Source organism: Cheilinus undulatus, linkage group 12, assembly GCF_018320785.1.
Source record: "Cheilinus undulatus linkage group 12, ASM1832078v1, whole genome shotgun sequence".
Classification (NCBI taxonomy): domain Eukaryota; kingdom Metazoa; phylum Chordata; class Actinopteri; order Labriformes; family Labridae; genus Cheilinus; species Cheilinus undulatus.
The window spans coordinates 39293491-39312334 of record NC_054876.1 but is presented as its reverse complement, the minus strand read 5'-3'; the positions used below and the strand labels follow the sequence as shown (position 1 = coordinate 39312334).

General features: G+C 39.3%; 1 protein-coding gene across 2 annotated transcripts in view; it reads right to left on the bottom strand.

Annotated features, from left to right (window-relative positions):
• Positions 1–18844, bottom strand: part of tmem132e (transmembrane protein 132E) — an 803754-nt gene that overhangs the window by 115349 nt on the left and 669561 nt on the right. For both annotated transcript variants that reach the window (XM_041801770.1, XM_041801769.1), the window contains exon 3: positions 16104–16244. In XM_041801770.1, coding sequence (XP_041657704.1) covers positions 16104–16244 — 141 coding nt within the window. The remainder of the gene's footprint in view (positions 1–16103; positions 16245–18844) is intronic.

Sequence of the window (18844 nt, the reverse complement as noted above, 5' to 3'; positions counted from 1 at the left end):
CTGTTGGTTTCTTGATTTCTTCACATACATCTTTTATATGTGTATAATTCTAATATTATTTATTCATAATTCTGGTGACCACTCAAAAATCACAGTTATTGCAATGACCACTCAACAGTACCAGAGTCACTCTGATGACTACTCAGCAGTCACAGTCACTCTGATGACCACTCAATAGTCACAGAGTTTCTCTGATGGCCACTCAACAGTACCAGAGTCACTCTGATGACCACTCAACAGTCACAGAGTCACTCTGAAAAATACTCAACAGTCACTGAGTTATTCTGACAATTACAAATCAACAGTCACAGAGTCAGTCTGATGACCAGTTAACAGTATAGGGTGCTGCCTTAGCTCTGCTTAATTTAAAATATCCTGCGATGTCTCTTTCTGCTCTACTGTATCTAACACTGTAGGAAAGCTCACTGTGGTGAAAGCCTCACCTCATATGCAAATTACACTTATCCATCTATTTACTGTAATGTTAATCACTACGGTTGAATGCCTCACCTTAATCTGTTGACCATACTCAAATGTTGTAAGTAATTAATCTTTTCACAATACTGTAAGAAAGCTCTCTGTGGTAAAATGCCTCAACTCATATGCACATAAGCAATAATACTGTCTTTAATTAGCTTACATACGTCAAGTAAATCTGCCCAAGTCCTTGCATATTCTGTATTTCTGATCATGTCTAATTAGCTTTCTTGCACCCTTTGCATATTTTGCAACCATAATATCAAAGCATAATGACTGTGTATATACAAGAAAAATACCCAATAAGAGCTTATACATTTTTAAATCTTAATTAATTATACCTTTATAGTTTTATTTATCCATTTTTAATATAGTCAACTGATCATTTCAACAGATGCCCAGTCATCTAACAAAGTAATAGTGAGTTGCATCCTTAACAGAAACTAATGTTTACCACAATGCTCATTAAAATCCACTTTATAGACTTAGATCATGATATGGCTGTATGAATGACAATAAATGATTGTTAAATCTTGAAACTTAAATCAAGGGGGTGTTTTTCTCATCCATGCTCTACTAGCTGCGGTATAACACTTATCACTGTTCCCTGAGGAAATCTAACTAGGATTATAGGATGACCTTTTCATCCAAATACTAAATTATGGATGTGGTAGCTAATTAATGTCACTTCCTTAAAAAGCCATATAATATGTGGGGTATAGAGGGAAATGTTTTGCAGACTCTCCTGTTCTTTGTTCTTAGTCTTCTATTATTAAAATGAATGATGAAAATCGGCCGTGTTAATATTCAGGACATTTTTCAGCCTTGTTGGCAATCAAAAAGTTGGATAAACAAGTTTCATCATTAAGACATTTGAAATGAAGAAATGGAGAGCGAGAACTTGGCTGAAGATTTTCATATCAGAGGAGGAGAGGAGGAAGGCAAACATGGCTGCAGAAAGTCCAGCCTCTTTCCCTTTAAGTTAATGATGTGCTGTCTGTACAGCACAAAGTATATGTTTAAAGTTGTAGCTTTGGGCTTTTTTAAGACTGGAGGGTATTTCATTCTTTGATCAGAGGTCTGTTTGAGCTGATTAACAGGGAGAGACCACAGGATCAAAGCACTTCAGGGCAGCAGAAGAAAGAGATGGTGAACAGAAGGAGCAGACCCTCCGTACATCTATGCTATAAAGTCTAGAGCTCTTTAGTCCGTAACACTGAGTTTTACAAGCAATTAAAGGACTGTTCAGCGATGTTTGACAGAAATAAAGTAAGAAGTTAAAGAAGGATTTCAACATATTAGAACCATAGTTGGCATAGTTTAGCATAAAGACAGGAAGTCCAGCCCTGGACAAAAACAAGACTCAGAGGTCCTCAAAAGCAGGACTTTCTGACTGTTTCCCAACTGAGAGCCATTTGCATCACATCACTTAATGTATCTAAGAAAAGGCAACAACAATGAAGAGAAACATTTGATTTCATAAGGGGAATATTTGATTTGTCTACTGAGTTGTTTGTGAGTTTTAGAAATGGAATGAAACATTGAAGAACCTGGTGTTGTTATTTTTCATCACTGTAAGAGCAGGGCTGGTTAACCTCTTAAGCCCTAGTGGGACCAAATTTGGTCCCGCTTGCCTTGATCCAAACAAACTTGCTCTCTGTGCACTCTGTCATCTACAACACCAAATCAACCACTTTTACCTACACAACATCCAACCCAAAAAGGACTCAAATCAATGACCACATATCAAAGTGGCCGTAGTGCTACGTAGCCAGACACTTCCGCCCCCTACAGGATGGGGCCCGCTACTGAACACACAAATATGGCCTCATTTGAAAGCCCAGCCTCTACTGAAAATTCTAGTCATGTTTGTGCAGTTTACATTTGTTTCAACAGTTTATTTTCGTTTTCTGTGCTTTATTTTGTGTTGTTTTTTGTGCCATTGAAAATAAATCTGCTCCTCTTGGCGTCAAACTTTAGTTCCTTTGTAAGACTTCCTTTGAAAGGGAACTACATGAGCAAATTGGGCCAAATTGTGCCCAAATGGCACATGAGGGGATTTTGCCTGGATATTTTTTACTAAAATCTCTCTTATTTTGTCCTAATAACCCTCTAGTGGCATCAAAGTTGAAAGAGGTAATGTCAAAATGTGGTGCTTTGGCCTACTGGAGATTTTTGGACTTAAACTGCATTATTTCTATAAGATATATAAACTAAAATTGCAAAAGAAAAAAAAAAGGCAAAAATGAAATTTTTTATTTGCCAGCTTGATTCTCTCTGATCCAGTAACATCTACATATTTACACTTCTGAACAAATTTCACAAGTTCCCTCTTCATTATTGTACCCTGATCATTCAAATAGAACTTTTAGTTACAGAGTTATTCTCATTTAAAGATGGGCTGTAAATTTCAAGCAGTAGCCTAATAAAAGAGACTATGGCTTAACAGGTTAAGGTCCAAGGTTCTTTATTAGTACCCAAAAAGGTGAATTTGTTGTGCAGACAGTACAGGGTCCAAAAGACAAAAAAAAAAAAAAAAAGGTTCAAACAACAAACACTGAAGATTAAAACCAAGTGATGATAAAGTGCTCTAGATGACATCCATTCTAAAATAATAATCTAAAAGTGCTAAAGTGCTTTTGAAGGCTCTCTAAAATAATACAAATTCCTTTCTAGTTAAAGTGCATCATCTTGTGCTTATTTGGTTTAGAAGTGCAATAGCTGCAGGTACAAAAGTGTTCCTGTGGTGTTTTTTTCTCCCTTTAGGAGCAACAAAGTGACAACCTGAGCGAAGAAGTTGGAACTCTGAATTTAAAGGGTGAGAGCAGTCATGGAGAACAGAGCTGGCTTTACGCTGCAGCTGTGAGGAATACAGATCCGATAGGTTGACTTGTTGCTCACCTATTAGCTTGCTTGGCTACTTTATGATCTGGTTAAGAGCATTTTTGTTTTTAAAAGACAAGTTACCAAACCATGAAACAAAAAAAAGGACAGGGCACATTCGATAAAAGCTGGATAGAATAAAATCAACAAAGTTTTGTCAATGTTAAAACGAGCAAGTTTCCTCAGCCAAAAAAGACTTTTTTTTTTTTTGCAGACTGCCTCACAGTTTCTCTCAAAGGTCAGTTTAGAGTCAATAACTGTTCCAAGATATTTGTAACTTTCCACACATTCAACTGCCTGTTTTTTATCATAGTAGGCTGGTGATTTGGGGCATGGGCTCTAAAATCTACAATCATTTCTTTTGTCTTAGAGATATTAAGTTCTAAGAAAGATTCGTCGCACCAGGCAACAAACTCATCCACAAAGGGACCGTGGACTCATCATTGTACAACAAACTCACAATAACAGAGTTGTCAGCGAACTTTACAATAAACCTGTTCTCAAGTTTGCCTCTGCACATGTTTGTGTACAAAATATACAGCAATGGTGAAAGAACACACCCCTGTGGTGAGCCTGTAGAAGAATAAAAAGAGTCTGATATGATGCTTTTTACTTTGACCCTTTGTGACCTGTTAGTTAAAAAATCAATTATCCAGCCAACAAGATAAATTGATTTTTTAACTAACAGGTCACAGAGGTGAGTAGCATCCAGCTGCAGCAGTAGTTTAACCACAGTGCACATAAAAAGGCCAAAATATATATTTCAAATTACTGCTTTTATTCTCAGCCTTGTTTACAACAAACTATCCATTCATTTTCTTTACCCCTTATCCCGTTGGGGGTGGCAGGGGGCAGGAGCCTATCCCAGCCGTCATTGGCCAAGAGGCAGGGTACACCCTGGACTGGTCACCAGTCAATCACAGGGCTGACATACAGAGACAGACAGCCAGGCACAATAACACTCACACCTATGGCCAATTTAGAGTCTCAAAACAACAAGCATGTCTTTGGTTGTCGGAGGAAGCCGGAGTATGCACAGGGAGAACATGCAAACTCCACACAGAAAGGCTCTGATGAGGAAATGAACCAAGAATCTTCTTGCTGTGAGGCAACAGTGCTAACCGCTATGCAGCCCTTGTTTTCAACAAGATCAATATTTAAGCATGACAGTGCCGTCCTGAATGCATTAGAGAAAAGTCAGATGAGAGAATGTGGCGAGGCTGATCAATTAGCCCGGCACAGAGTTGGTCCGAGGATCCCAAACACCCAGGTGAAAGAATAAAAACAAATGTATCTCAGCTTCTCCCCTTTTCAGTCAACTTCCACATTTCTTTGTTATTTTGGGGGTTTTATCTTTATTTTGATAGGAAAGCTTAAGGTTACATTCAGACAACTTTGCTCATCCCCAAAGAGCATTTCAGTTTTACACTCTACCACACCTTGTTAAAAAAATCTGAACAATTGTGGAAACAAAAAAACAGCAAAACAGTCACAGCAGAATCTCGACAACCACACTCACATGTAAATGCCAACAGATTACAGTATAAATGGTTGCGGTGTAAATATAATAAATAAAATGCCAAAAATGTATTAAAGAAGTAAAAGACATCAGAGACTTACACTGAACATAAGTCAGTTTCAGCTTTTAGCTTAAAGCAAACTTATAGCTGAAGGGATAAATGAGTTTGAGTACCTATTAGTTTCCACTGGTGGTGCATGATAACGCCACACTGAGGGCTGATCAAGTAGCCTGGCACAGGGTGAGTCTGAGGATCCCAGACGAACCCCCAGACAAAAGAATGAATACAGATTTATCTGAAATTCTCTCCTGTTCAGTCAACTTCCAATTTTTGCTTTGGACTTCTATCATTTTGATAGAAAAGCTTAAGAGGAACAGGAAATACGGGGAGGGACAGTGTGTGTGTTTGGGGGGGGTGACAACTCCCACAATGGAGGTGCCTATTTACCGAGGACTGTGGTCTTAGTTTATAGGTATCTTCTCTACAAACTACACACCTAAGACTTAAAGTGAGCATTGTCCATAAGTGAGTTTCAGCTTTCAGCATATAGCAGCCGGTTAGCTGAAGGAATAAATGACTTTGAGTACCTTTTAGTTTTCCTTGTGGGTGCATGATAGCACCACCCTGAGGGCTTTAGAGAAAAGCCGAGAGAATGTGGCCAGGCTGATCATGTAGCCCGGCTCTGGCTTGGTCTGAGGATCCCGGGCGAACCCCCAAATGAAAAGATAAAAACAAATTTATCTTATTCATTTGGCTTTTTTTTCTTTATTTTGATAGGAAAGCTTAAGAGGGTCAGGAAATATGGGGAGGGAGCAGTAAACAGCCACGACTCCCACAATGGAAGTGCCCATTAACTGCGGACTGCGGTGTTGGTTAATAGGCATGTGCTACACCAACTGAGCTAAACTTGCACTATCAACTTCAACAAAAAATTCATATAACTCCTTCCAACAATACAACCAACAAAAACATATTTAGCCTGAGCCATTTTGGCTCACTTAATACAAAAAAGAAGTTTTTTTTTATGTTTTTAGGTCTAGTCATGCTGTAAAAAGCTCCCTAACTGTTCTAAAGGATAACCCTTAAGTGGGGAAACTACTTTGTAAACTGCAGAGAGCATTCGCACAGAAAATCTTTCTTTGAAAGGGTTACAAACAGCAGTGATGAAAGAGCAGCTTTCAAACAATGATCGTCAGGTTGTGTTTTCAGGACTCAGTATTGACTTGTAAAATTCGTGCTCTGAATCCAGTTCTTACTGCACCCCTTGTTTAACACTGACTTATTCAGAGCATGAAAAAATGAACTTAGAATCATTGTGTTAAAATGATCGGTTGTTTCTGCCGTCCTGCCTGTGACAGTGGAACCGCTGCAGCATTTTCCAGAACATTATTCATTTGAAACCCATTGACCGCGATCAATAATGCATTGCTTCATGTGGTGTTATCAACGAGCTGCTGTCAGAATGGGACCGTAACTGATGGGGGGCAACAGAAGAATAAATATCTTGAATAATTCCAGCACTGACTAAAGTGAGGTCTGATAAAGAGAGAATCCGAGATAAGAAGAGAATAATAAAAAGAAAGGGGAGCGATGAAGAGATCAACAATGCAGCCCTGGAGGGAAAACACTGTCACCCCATTTCCTCAGTTTCAGGTAATTTTGAGTAAACAAAACCAGATGTTCAAACAGAACAGGAGCTCAGATGAATTCACAATGAGATGCAGAGCAAAGCTGGTGCTTGGAAAAGATGAGGATGTGTGTGTAAAAAGGCTGGATTTGAAATACTAAGTGTTACTTGTTTGCTGGTTAAATCTCGCATAAAAAGACAAATGAATGAGAACAATTATTGAACTTAGAAAACATATTAAAGCTCTCCTTATTACTGCGCTGGATTGGGTAATTAGGGGAAGGATTGTCTGGAGGATTCATGTATTTTTGGGCTCATTACGGCAAAGTCTGTGGGTTTTAGGCTGCTGCTGCAGCTGGAGTTTTGTCCTACAGTTAGAGCTCATCTGTTCCAAAACAAAAGAGAGAAAAGAACAAGCTCCTGGTGAAAGTAAGGGGAAACAAGAAAGCTGTGTTAAATGTAAATGTGAATCGGTTTATTTCATCAACAACTCAATGCAGAGAAGAGTTTTTAAGTTTTTGTCTCCCTTTGCTGCCTTTCTGATTCATCTTCTGACCAACCAATCAGAGAGCTCCGTCATATGTCAGCTGTTGCCGGGTTACTTCCAGTAACACAAACTTTTGCCTTGGCCCAGTTTTTCCAGCGCTTTGTGGTGGAGCTGAGCCTTGTTTTCTTTACTTTGGCATGTGCTTGTCTGCAAGAGTCACTCAAGATATCCACATCATAATCTCAATTTTGTTGCCAGAAATTCAGAGTTGAGCTTTCTGTATGCTCGCAGATGGTCAAGTTTTCCTCAGAAACTTTTCCCTCCAGCCCCCTGGTGAAATTGCTGCTTGAAGATGGGGTGGGCCACTGTGAGAACAACACCAATATTCAGAGAAGTTAACCATGAGTGATTGGGTGGGTACAATGATGCTTATATAACACAACTTTTCTGCAACAGTTGCATCTCACCCCATTTTTCTTTGCAAAACTGCTTATGAATTTTTTTTAACCCCTCGTTATGCATCATTGACATCAAAATGTTAGTTCACTGTGAAGTAAGCACACAGTATGGAGTGTTGTTTTTGATGAACAGAGAACAACAAATAGAGATGGGTGGAGCTGAGCAGCACTGGTCTTTACTCATTATCTGCTGTTATTGTTTTGATTGAGAACCTCCTGACAGCAAATTTACGTTCTGTTAGGTCCAGTAAGGAAGGATACTGGGTCCTCCATCATCACTAGCCTAGTGAATGGGCCCTCCCCAGTGATGATTAATGGATGATATCAGTGTGTTGGATTGGTTGCATTGGTGCTAGCATCCTGGCGAGCTGAAAAGTGTGTCAAAGTATTATTGTGTTCTGGTGTTCAAATAACTTACTTGTGCCACTGTTTAAACCCTTTCCATCAAAGTTTCTGCCCATGTTGCCTCATTTTTTCTTCTTTTGACCCATTGTTGCATCGTAACAATTTTTTTTGCTACTTCTAATGAATTTTTTTGGAATTAATAAACCGGTTAAAAAATGTTGATTTTGCCCCATTTTTGCTTTTCTTAACCAATTTTTGCCACATTTACCCCATTTTTTCCCCTTTTAATCCATTTTTTCTTTTTTATCCCATCTTTGCCACTTTAACCCATTTTGACACTTTTTGATTGCTCTTTACAATTAATATCATTGCCCTCTTAACCTTTTTTTTTTCATTTTTAATCTTCCTTTCACGATTTTTCCACCAACTTTGCCCTATTTTTGAAACATTGTAACCCATTTCCACGTTTTAACTGCTTTTTCCATTATTTCCACAGATTTTGCACCATTCTGGCCTTTTTCAACAATAATTTTGTCCGCTTTTATCACATTTGTGCCACCTTAACCCATTTTTACCACTATTACCACTTGTCACTACCCTTTCCCTCCATTTCTGCCACTTTTAACTCTTTTTTTTCAGTTTTCACCTTTTTTGTCTTTGCAACTTCTCTTTCCCCTTAAAGTTCTTTCAGTTCCTTCTACTTTGTTTTCTGGCATCCTGACATTTGTGCACACCAAAGCAGTGTTAATTTTGGCAGCTATTTTTTACATTTCAGTCTTAATTTTAGTCTTTAAATGAAATGCATTTTAGTTTTAGTCACATTTTAGTTATTTCTATCCTTTTTGTTTTTGTCTAGTTTTAATTGATGAAAATTCAAAACATTTTAATCTAGTTTTAGTCCATAAAAAGTCCCCACATTTTAGTCTTTACTTTAAGTTCAAGCATTTATTTTCTTGCCTAAATCTGGTACCAAATCATGGTAGTGTGTTCTCTACACCCTGCCAGACCTGGGGTCCCTGCTCTCTACTGCTGAGAGGCAGAAGAGCTACAGCTGCATTGTTTTTGACAGATTTACCCACAATGGAGAAATATCACAGATTTTGAATGTCCGGTGAAAACTATATTACATTTTCGTCTAGTTTTAGTCATCCTGATGAAAAACTAAACTTAGTTTTTGTCAGTTTTAGTCATCACAGATCTATTTTTGTTAGTCTTAGTCTAGTCTTTCTCATGGCAAAAGGCTGTCAACGAACATTTTTAGTCGTAGTTTTAGTCGATGAAATTAACACTGCACCAAAGCTTAGCTATGAAGTCTAACATTATGTCCAAAATAGTTAAGTGTGTTCATCTGCATTGTTAGCATTAGCAAAAAAGTAACTGTTTTAAGAAAAAGGTTTTACATTTTGAGAAAGGTTTTATTGTACTACAACATAAATATAGTTAATTTCTTTGTTTTTTTAATAGTGATTATTCTTCAGTTTACATTTGGAATATGGATATCACACATTAACTTTACAATGGACCTTGATTATCCTGACCTCCATGAACCCTCCATTTGGCTGTGCCCCAGAAAGCTCTCTCCTTTACCTTCATTATAGTCAGCCTTGCCACAGAGTGAAGCTACACCATTACACACATCTTTGGTTTTTAATTGACATCTTTGAAATAGTTAAGGGGGAAATGTGGTATTAAAGTGGACTCATGGATGGTGTACAGTTACCAGTAGCCATGTTCAACCTTTTGTGAGAGGGCAGTTTGAGCCAAAAATGCCAGATTTTCTTTCCAGTCCAGTGCTGGTTGCAGGCACTTTTCCCCAAAGTGGTTTGCTTTTAGATCGCTATTTTTCACTAGTGTTTATCTCTTTAAGTCTTGTTCCTAAGGTTGTAAATGAGACACCTGCTCTATAAAAGCCTGCATTACTGGATTAAACTAAAACGTAGTAGCTTTTGCTAAAGGCAACTTCTACTACACTAACAAAGAAGAGATATCCTTTTAGCAGTGTCCGGGATTTACTAGTCCAGTGGGATCCAACAACAAAAATAATGTTTCTAATGTTTTCCACCAGTGACGGAATGGAGTTCATCCTGAAACACAAATTACTGTGGCGATATCTTCTTGGAATTTATTATGATATCATCCTGATACCCTGCTCCATTCTGATACAAGAATGACTTCACACAGGCATCCAAACAAGCCAAAAACAAGTATTACAAACCAATTTCACAACAATACATTCCCATGAGAGAGTCTCAGGAGGCATGAATGGGTTTTATATAAAAATGTTTCACGCTCAGGTTCAATCAGTTTGATAGGAAAACAAAGCAATAAAACCTGAAATCTATGGTGAATCCACTCTCTGGATCTTTACATGCTTATTGTTTGGCTTTAGGTGGTCGCAGAATTGACTGGGTTTCTGACAAAATGCAGCGTGACACATTGTTTCTCTATCCATGCTTGACCCCCTACCAGACATGTCCCACGTGGTGACAGGATGGCAAAAATTACATGACATGGGTCACTAAATATAGCAAGAGAGGCTGCCATGAAGGTAAACAAGCGGGGAGTGCTGAGTTTCTTTTCCAGGTAAGGCAGCTCTCTGCTCTTGTTGTCTTTCTCCACGGCCACGGGGGAGTCCACAGGGAGGCGAATATTCAGAGCAGCATTCGAGCACTCTGCCTTTGCTCTGTGATTACCCTCCTTACTCCCGCTGCTTCAGATCTAAATGAACTTAGAGCTTCATATATAATGATTTATGGGTGTAAATATTTAGCTGTGTACCCTCAGTGGAATAAGTTCAAAGGCAGGACAAACTGCATCAATGTTAAACCCCATAAACAAAATGTACTAATGTACAAGCAGATGATGTAAGCTAGATATAAACATGAGAAGAAGATGCACCACCAGCAGCTCAGGAATAACACAACCTTTAATAGAAAACTAGATCTAGAAGTTAGACACACTTGAACTTAGACTGTTATCTTGCTTTTCTTGTTCAGTTATCTGTGACTTTTAAATTAACCTGAACAAATAAACACGGGAGAAAATACATCTAGATTTTCCTCCTTCCTACAGTGACACCAGTGTTTGATACAATTAAGCCAATAAATATAACTGATGTCTTTTTCATCACTTCTAGTAATTCTTTGTGATTTTAACACACACTGAAGTTAACTTTTTTTGAACTGTTTACTTAATTTGATTCATAGGATTCTCACCATGTAAACCATTCTAGGATAAAACCACCACAGAAGCAACAATTAATGCATTTGTCTGGCTAAAAAAACAAAACAAACAAACAAACAAACAAAAAAAAAGCTAATATAAGTGACACAGTTTACCATTAGAAGCTCTACTGTATTCTTCTGATCATAATATCCCATCAAAAATGGACCTGCTGCATCAAAAACGGTCTCCACAATCTAAATTTGACCAGTTGGGATCTTCTGACTCTGTCTAGAACCTTTGATAGTCATTGTGAAGCTGAGTTAAAGGGAAGCCCCTGCCTCTCTTGTGATGTCATCAGGCCCAGCCATATAAGGACTGATATGCCAACAGTAACATGACAAAAGTGAAATCTGTGAACAATGTCTTTAGTAATGTAAATGTGAGTGCAGGGTGATATTTAAATGCAAAATTCATGTATCTGTTTCTTCCCAGTAACAGCTGCTTTTATTGTTTTTAAGCTCATTAATTATACCAAAAGTTTCAAAAATGTACTTTATGGTATTTATTCCTTGATATTTGTTCCAGTAAAAATAACAGTGATTCTGGATATATTCATTTAAGTGTCACGTTTCCATAGTGACCAGGATGATGCCTATATGTTGAAGCATTTAGGAGTAGCAGTCTTTCTATTTTAGGTGTTTAGGAGGCTCAGGCCCAAAACTCTCTTTAATGGAAACACATTCAAAGCATAACTATACTTGGTCAAAATCTAAGAAATATCACTTTTATTTTGCGAAACACTGTAATGTAAACGTAGCCGTGTGTCATTACAGAACTTACAGCTAGTACAGATTACATAGTTCTGTTAGCTGTGTAAGCTACGTGGCTAAAGCTAAGCTCACAAAGCAGCTACATAAACTATGTCTCTGCCTTATCTGTGTAGCTGAATTAGCCTTAGCCTTAGCTAAGTTTGCAAAAGCTAACTAAGCTATAGATAACAATACTAACGGAGCTAAAGCTAAACTCACAAAATAGGAATTTAAGCTATGTGGAAATGTTATTTATGTAGCTTTAATTAGCTTTAAAAAGCTGTGTTTGCTGAAAAGCTCATGTTTCTAAAGCTAACCTAGCTACATAGGTCTATGTAGCAATGTTAATTATGCAGCTAGTGTAGTTATGTTAGCCTTAGCTAAAGCTAACAAAGCTAAAACAGGCGACTGTGTAACTACTGCTGAAACAGGTCTATATTTAATTTAACTGCATGGAAGATGTGACTGTCATTAAAAACATCACCATGAGAGCCAACGACAAACCCTGGTCCACCAGAGAGGTGCGTAAGCTCCTGAGAGCACAGAATACCGCTTTCAAGTCCAGGGACAAAGATGCCCTTAGATCTGCCAGAGCAAACTTGAACCAGGGTGTGCGAGCAGCCAAGCGAGCGTATGGACAGAAAATCCAGTCACAATTCACAGACACAAAAGACGCTAGACGCCTGTGGCAAGGCATCCAGTCAGTCACTGACTACAGGCCAATACCCCCACCGTGCGAGGACAACAGAGACTTTCTCAACTCAGTTAACACCTTCTTCAGCCGGTTTGAGGAAAACAACACCACACCAACAAAAGCCCCCCCTCTGCTCGGACAATGCAACACTTCACCTGGACCCAGCTGATGTGCGGAGGACACTACTCAAGGTGGACCCCAGGAAAGCTGCAGGTCCTGACAACATACCTGGGCATGTGCTTAGAGACTGTGCTGACTCACGGATATCTTCAACACCTCTCTGAGCCAAGCCATCATACCAGTATGTTTTAAAGCCACCACCATCATACCGCTACCCAAGAAATCTCCAGCAACATCACTGAATGACTACCGGCCCATAGCACTCACTCCCATAGTGATGAAGTGCTTTGAAAGGTTAGTCAAGACACACATAACATCCAGTCTCCCCACCACACTCGACCCACTCCAGTTTGCATACCATCCGAAGTACTCCACTGATGATGCCATAGCAACAGCACTACACCTAAGCCTGACTCATCTGGAAAAGAAAAACACCTACGTGCGGTTGCTGTTCATTGACTTCAGCTCAGCCTTTAAAACAGTCATCCCCCAACACCTAGTGAATAAACCCAGCGCAGTTGGCATCAGCACCCTACTCTGCAACTGAATACTGGACTTTCTCACTGACAGACCACAGACAGTAAGAGTTGGCAAAAACTCCTCAGAGGCCACCATCATGAACACCGGGGTCCCCCAGGAATATGTGCTGAGCCCTCTTCTGTTCACACTGATGACGCACGACTGCTGTGCCAGACTCAACTCAAATCACATCATTAAGTTAATTCAACTCAGCCTACAGAGAGGAGGTTCAACAGCTTATCAACTGGTGTGACATCAATAACCTTCAACTGAATGTCAACAAAACGAAAGAAATAACTGTAATAACAGGAAGAAACACACGTCACACACCCCACTCACCATCAATGGCAGTGCTGTGAAGTCTGTGAAAAGCACCAAGTTCCTGGGAGTGTATATCACAGATGACCTGACATGGACAACCAACACCACCTACCTAGTCAAGAAGACACAGCAACGCCTCCATTTCCTTCGTAGGATGAGGAGAGCTGACCTCCCCCCTCCGGCCCTCCCCACCTTTTACAGGTGTGCTATCGAGAGCATCCTCACCGGCAGCCTCTCAGTCTGGTACGGCAGCTGCTCTGTTGCTGACCAGAAGGCGCTGCAAAGGGTGGTGAGGACAGCTGAGAAGACCACCAGATCAGCCCAACCATCCATTCAGGACTTATACTCGTCCCGCTGCTGTAAGAGAGCCACCAATGTCATCAAAGACCCCACCCATCCAGCACACAACTTGTTCACCCTCCTACCATCTGGTAAGCGCTACCGCAGCATGCGGTGCAAGACCAGCAGACTAAAAAATAGCTTTTTCCCACAAACCAGACTACTCAACTCAAACAGGAGCGTTCTATGAACCTGATAACCACTGCACCCACAAGACCAACTGACTGTTTATATAACATTGACTCAAATACTCTTTGCACTTGCACTTTACCATATTGCACATACTGCAGATATTGCACATAATGCACTATTTGCACTTCAACAACATACCTCAAAAATTTTTGTGTGAATGTAAATTATTCCATCCTGCATAATGTAGCCCCACTGTCCGTCTGTTGTGTCTACTGTCATTTTGTTGATGTCTGTGTGCTCTATTATGTTACATGTTGCGTGTTTTAGTGATATTTGCACATTTGGAGTTGAGGAAACGAAATTTCGATCCTCTGTGTAATTTATTTTACATTGCCTGATTGACAATAAAGCTCACTTTGACTTTGACTTTTAATTGCACATGAGACCACTGACCTTTTTCTTCATTTTATTTACAAAATATTTCTAAGTCTGTAATGTTTGCAATGTGGTTACTTCATCAATGTAACTGGCAGAATTTGTTTATGAATACAAAAAAAAAAACAAAATCTAAAACTGAAAATTCATTGATCTGGCAAATTACGGCTCTTCCTGTCTGAGATATATGGCGTCTCAGACAGTGGCTGTCAGAAATGTACGGTCTGCAGCCAGACCCCTCTACAGAAAGCTGTTGTTTAAATGGACGCACTAACTGACGAAGAGACAAGACCAGATTTCTCCATCTGGGAAGCAAAACCTACAGAGGGTTAACAAGATGCGCCACTGTCCCTTTAAGAAACTCCACCTCAGAGCTAAACAGACTTCTTTAAATATTGTGCCGAATATCTTTTAACCAGCATCGTCGCTTACAGTTATCCTCATAGAGCCCACAAGTTAACTAGCTAATGTGAACTAGTTGGAATTCATCTGTGCTTTGATGATGAATAACTTCTTGTCTTTCCCTCCTCCTTAAACAGCAGCATCACTGACCCAAACACCATAGAAATACATAAACATGTCACTGTTTTTGTAGACTTATATCCAGAGAGATGTTTCAGTAGAAGGATTTTGCAGCATTTTAGATTTACCAGTATGTTAACATCACCAAGCTCTGGCTGGGACTTTTCTGATTGTCAGGACATAAATAGTGTTTCAGGTGCTGTATGTGCTTCAAAAGTGACAAAAACTTGCAGTTTAAATTATTTTCTTGTTTTTCTGCAGTTGTCAGGTGATGTAAGCATGATGAAATGGAGAATAAGATGCTTGTTGCCACATATTTTAGTGTTCAATGATAGCCGGCACTGTCCTTAAACTCTTTTAGCTATGAATGGACAAAACAAGCACAACATTTTGTATTTATGATCCTGAGAATCCAGGTTTGTAACTGAAATTGAAAGTTGATTAATTGCTCAGCAGTCAAGACAAACAAATTAGTTTATTATACTAATGATAATAAAACCTGCAGACACTGTGACATTTATTTTGTTATATTTGAATTTTGTTTTCAGTAAAGATATTTCATAAAAGGAAAGAGTGGCTGTTTGTAATTGCTCTAATCCTTAACTACATTTATTTGGCAGTTAAATTTAGCTGTATTCCTCAAAGCAAGATTTACAGGCTGTACACCATTTAGCGTAAATTGAGTGCACAAATCCCTTAGCAACTTTGTGTTTCTTTTTAAAGGTGTATTTACCGTAAAATGTGCCCAGACGGAGTCTATTACAGTCCCGTCAGACGCTAGATGACTGTGACTTGTTGTTTTAACTCTTTGAGGAAGTTGGCATAATTACCGCTCCTAGACAGCATCTCATCTTAAAAGTATTTTAATACCTGCGGTCAAACTACCTCATCACTCCTCATAGGCTGAATTAACAGCAGCTGTAGCGAGACTGAGCTGATAACATCTCCATTCATTTAGCTCTGTGCAGTAAAGCGCAGAGTGCTTTAGTCTCTGCTGTGGGCTAACGTTGTATTTTATCTTGTGCAGCTCCCGAGGCATTTACAGAGAACAGTGAACACTTTTAAAAGCTGCCTTTAATCAGAGGGTGAACTATGACTACGACATGCAAAGAAACGTTTTTTGGAGACCTAAAGCTGATTGTTAAGGAAGAAAAATACCGTAGCAGGAGCGAGAGCAGGAATCACCCTCTGCAGCTGCAGTAGTTTGTGAGACAGACGGAGTGTGTTTAGGCCCCCGGCTGTTGACTTACCCCTGTTTGACTGCTTTGTTCTTGTTCACATCGATGGTTGTGATGGAATGCTTGGCGCCTGACACCACCTCCCACTCCACCTTCCACTGGGCGTTCTTGGACTTGGTCTGGATCAGGTTCACCCCTTTCTTTGCTTTGACCCTACAGGAAATAGAGAAGGGGGAAAAAAAGAACAGGGATGAGTCAATTTTATTAGAGGGTGTGATTTATGTGCGAGGTCAGAGGTCTGCACCCTCTGTGTGCAGCGGGCCTCCTGCTCACATTGCGTCATGGCAGAAGCAATTCCACAGATGAATCAATAACAGAGATGAATGGAGATGGCAGTGTGATGATACATGAGACCAGAACTACTTGAGGTCACAGTGTTCACTAACACTTTCTATACAATCAAATCTAGCAGGATTTACACAGCAGCTCACTGGACATTTATACAGATTATTTTTAACCACAGACTCCTGAAACACTCCAATTTATAGCTCAGGGATTAGACACACACAACATCTAAATGATATACACCACTGATAAACTCATCTTTGACTTCCTTAAGACTGGGATAGGGCAATATAGAGAGTTTTGGATATGTTGTTTAAATGAGATGTAGAGTAGGGCTGCTCATTAGTGGCAAACACAGTCATTAGTGGGGATGCTGAGCATCCACACTATTAAAAATCGCATCGGCCATTGCGCTGGCTATCTCCTCCTTCATACTTTGTCGTATCAACACCATTTCAAATTTAAAAAATTCAGTTTCTTTGTCATTCGACTGCTATGACTTTTCTCATTTCTAACTTTTATGATTTTTATAATATGGCTATTTTCATGCTATTTACAGCTACTTTTAGGCCAAAATCAGCTATTTTTATGCTATTTTCAGCTATTTTAAGGCTACTTCCAGCTATTGTTAGGCTGTTTTCAGCTTTCTTTAGGCTACTTTCAGCTATTTTTATCCTTTTTTGAGCTACTGAATGCCATTTTCAGCTACTTTTATGACATTTCATGCTATTTTTATGCTATTTTCAGCTATTTTTGTGCTTTTGGCTACTTTCAGCAGTTCTTCCACAATTCAGCTCTCAGCATCCCCACGCAATTTCAGCTGAAATTGCAATTTTGCCCAAGTTATTATTTCTACTGATACTGGCATCAATATCTTTAGAAGCTGGTAATTTATTAGAGTATCTAAGGTAGGTCACGCTGCAGTGAAAAAAAAAAATACACAAGCAACATCAGTCTGCATCAATGATGAGCTGCCTCTGCATCGATGCAGTCATCCATGTCTACATCATGATGTGTCATGGCAATGGTTATTTTCAACACCTCTAATCCCTATTCTATTGGAAATACCACTCACATCCTTGCACGTGCCATCAATTTCGCCCATACCTGTGCGTAATTTTGGAGCTTTTTAGCGCTGCTCCTCTACCTAACAAGCAGATCTCTCATGTCACTGGACAGCATGTGTCCGGATCAGGATTGAAAGTTCAGTTCTTATGAAATTTTTAGCATGATGAGAGCAATTCTAACCATTTGATTCGAGCTGCAGGTAAATATGTTACTCAAGTACCTAACTTCTTAAGTAGCAATGTAGCAGATAGAGGCCATCGTTCATGAAAAATCAGAATGAGAAAGCTAGTTTTTTGTCCAGTATGTGCACAACTTGATCTGGTTTCTTCTGTTCTATTTTATCAGTGCATGGATAAAGTACATGACTGATAGAAGAAGAACCAAACATGGTGAGCAGCATCATTTAAAAGCAAAAGGTCTCATAATGGGCCTTTGCATACTAAAGTCTGGGGAAGGCTGACTTAGACTAAGTCTGAAATTCTCTTTAATCTAAGAATTCTTGCTCCAAATGTGCCTCCTGCTGCTTTGGTAAGAGCTAATGAAGAATGGAGCCGATGCTTGCTGATTAAAATCCTGTCTCTGCTTCCTGGTCATAGAAAAAACACAAAGAAGTAGAGTGGTATTACATCTGTTTTGCACTTGAACCAACTCCCACATAAGCACAGCCAAATTACACCAGTGTCAGCGGCATGTTGAGTGTGAGAAGAAAGTCTGCCTCTGCCATCTATTCACATCCACACCATAATGTTAAGATGTTATTTTCTGGTTCCTGTCTCCTAGCCCTACTTGAGGCACAATATCAGGATGATTCATGGATTCTGAAGTGAAATCCTCGCCCTATAACCCTCAGCTCTTCAGGGAGGACAGACTGTGTAGGTAGGTCAGATAAAGCTACAGAGAAGAAACCCTAGAGATGGTAGAGGTCCACTCTTTTATCAAGGACACTTCAACAGGGAGGACTACTCATACTTTACTGTATATACGTTCTCTATATGTCTCTGGTGCTCACATTAAAACATGCCAGAGGCCAACATTCCCTCAGCTGAAAATATATTTTTCCATTACATTTATTCCCCTCATTCAAAGGTAGAAGAAAAGTCAGGCTAAAACTCGTCAAACATTTCTCATACAGCATATCCAGGAAATTAATCAGAACGGGGAAACATACATACATGAGACAAACCTCTAGATTCATACAGACATGCCCGCACTGTCACTTACAATAATCCATCAACACACACAGATTATACATCTTCATACTGAACAGGCACATATATGGTACTGCCTCCTGTTACTATGGCGATAACAGACTGAATCAACTTCCTGATGGTATGAAATACAACACAGATGTTGACATTTTCAAGTCCAGTAAAAAAAATGCTCTTCATCTGAAATACTTT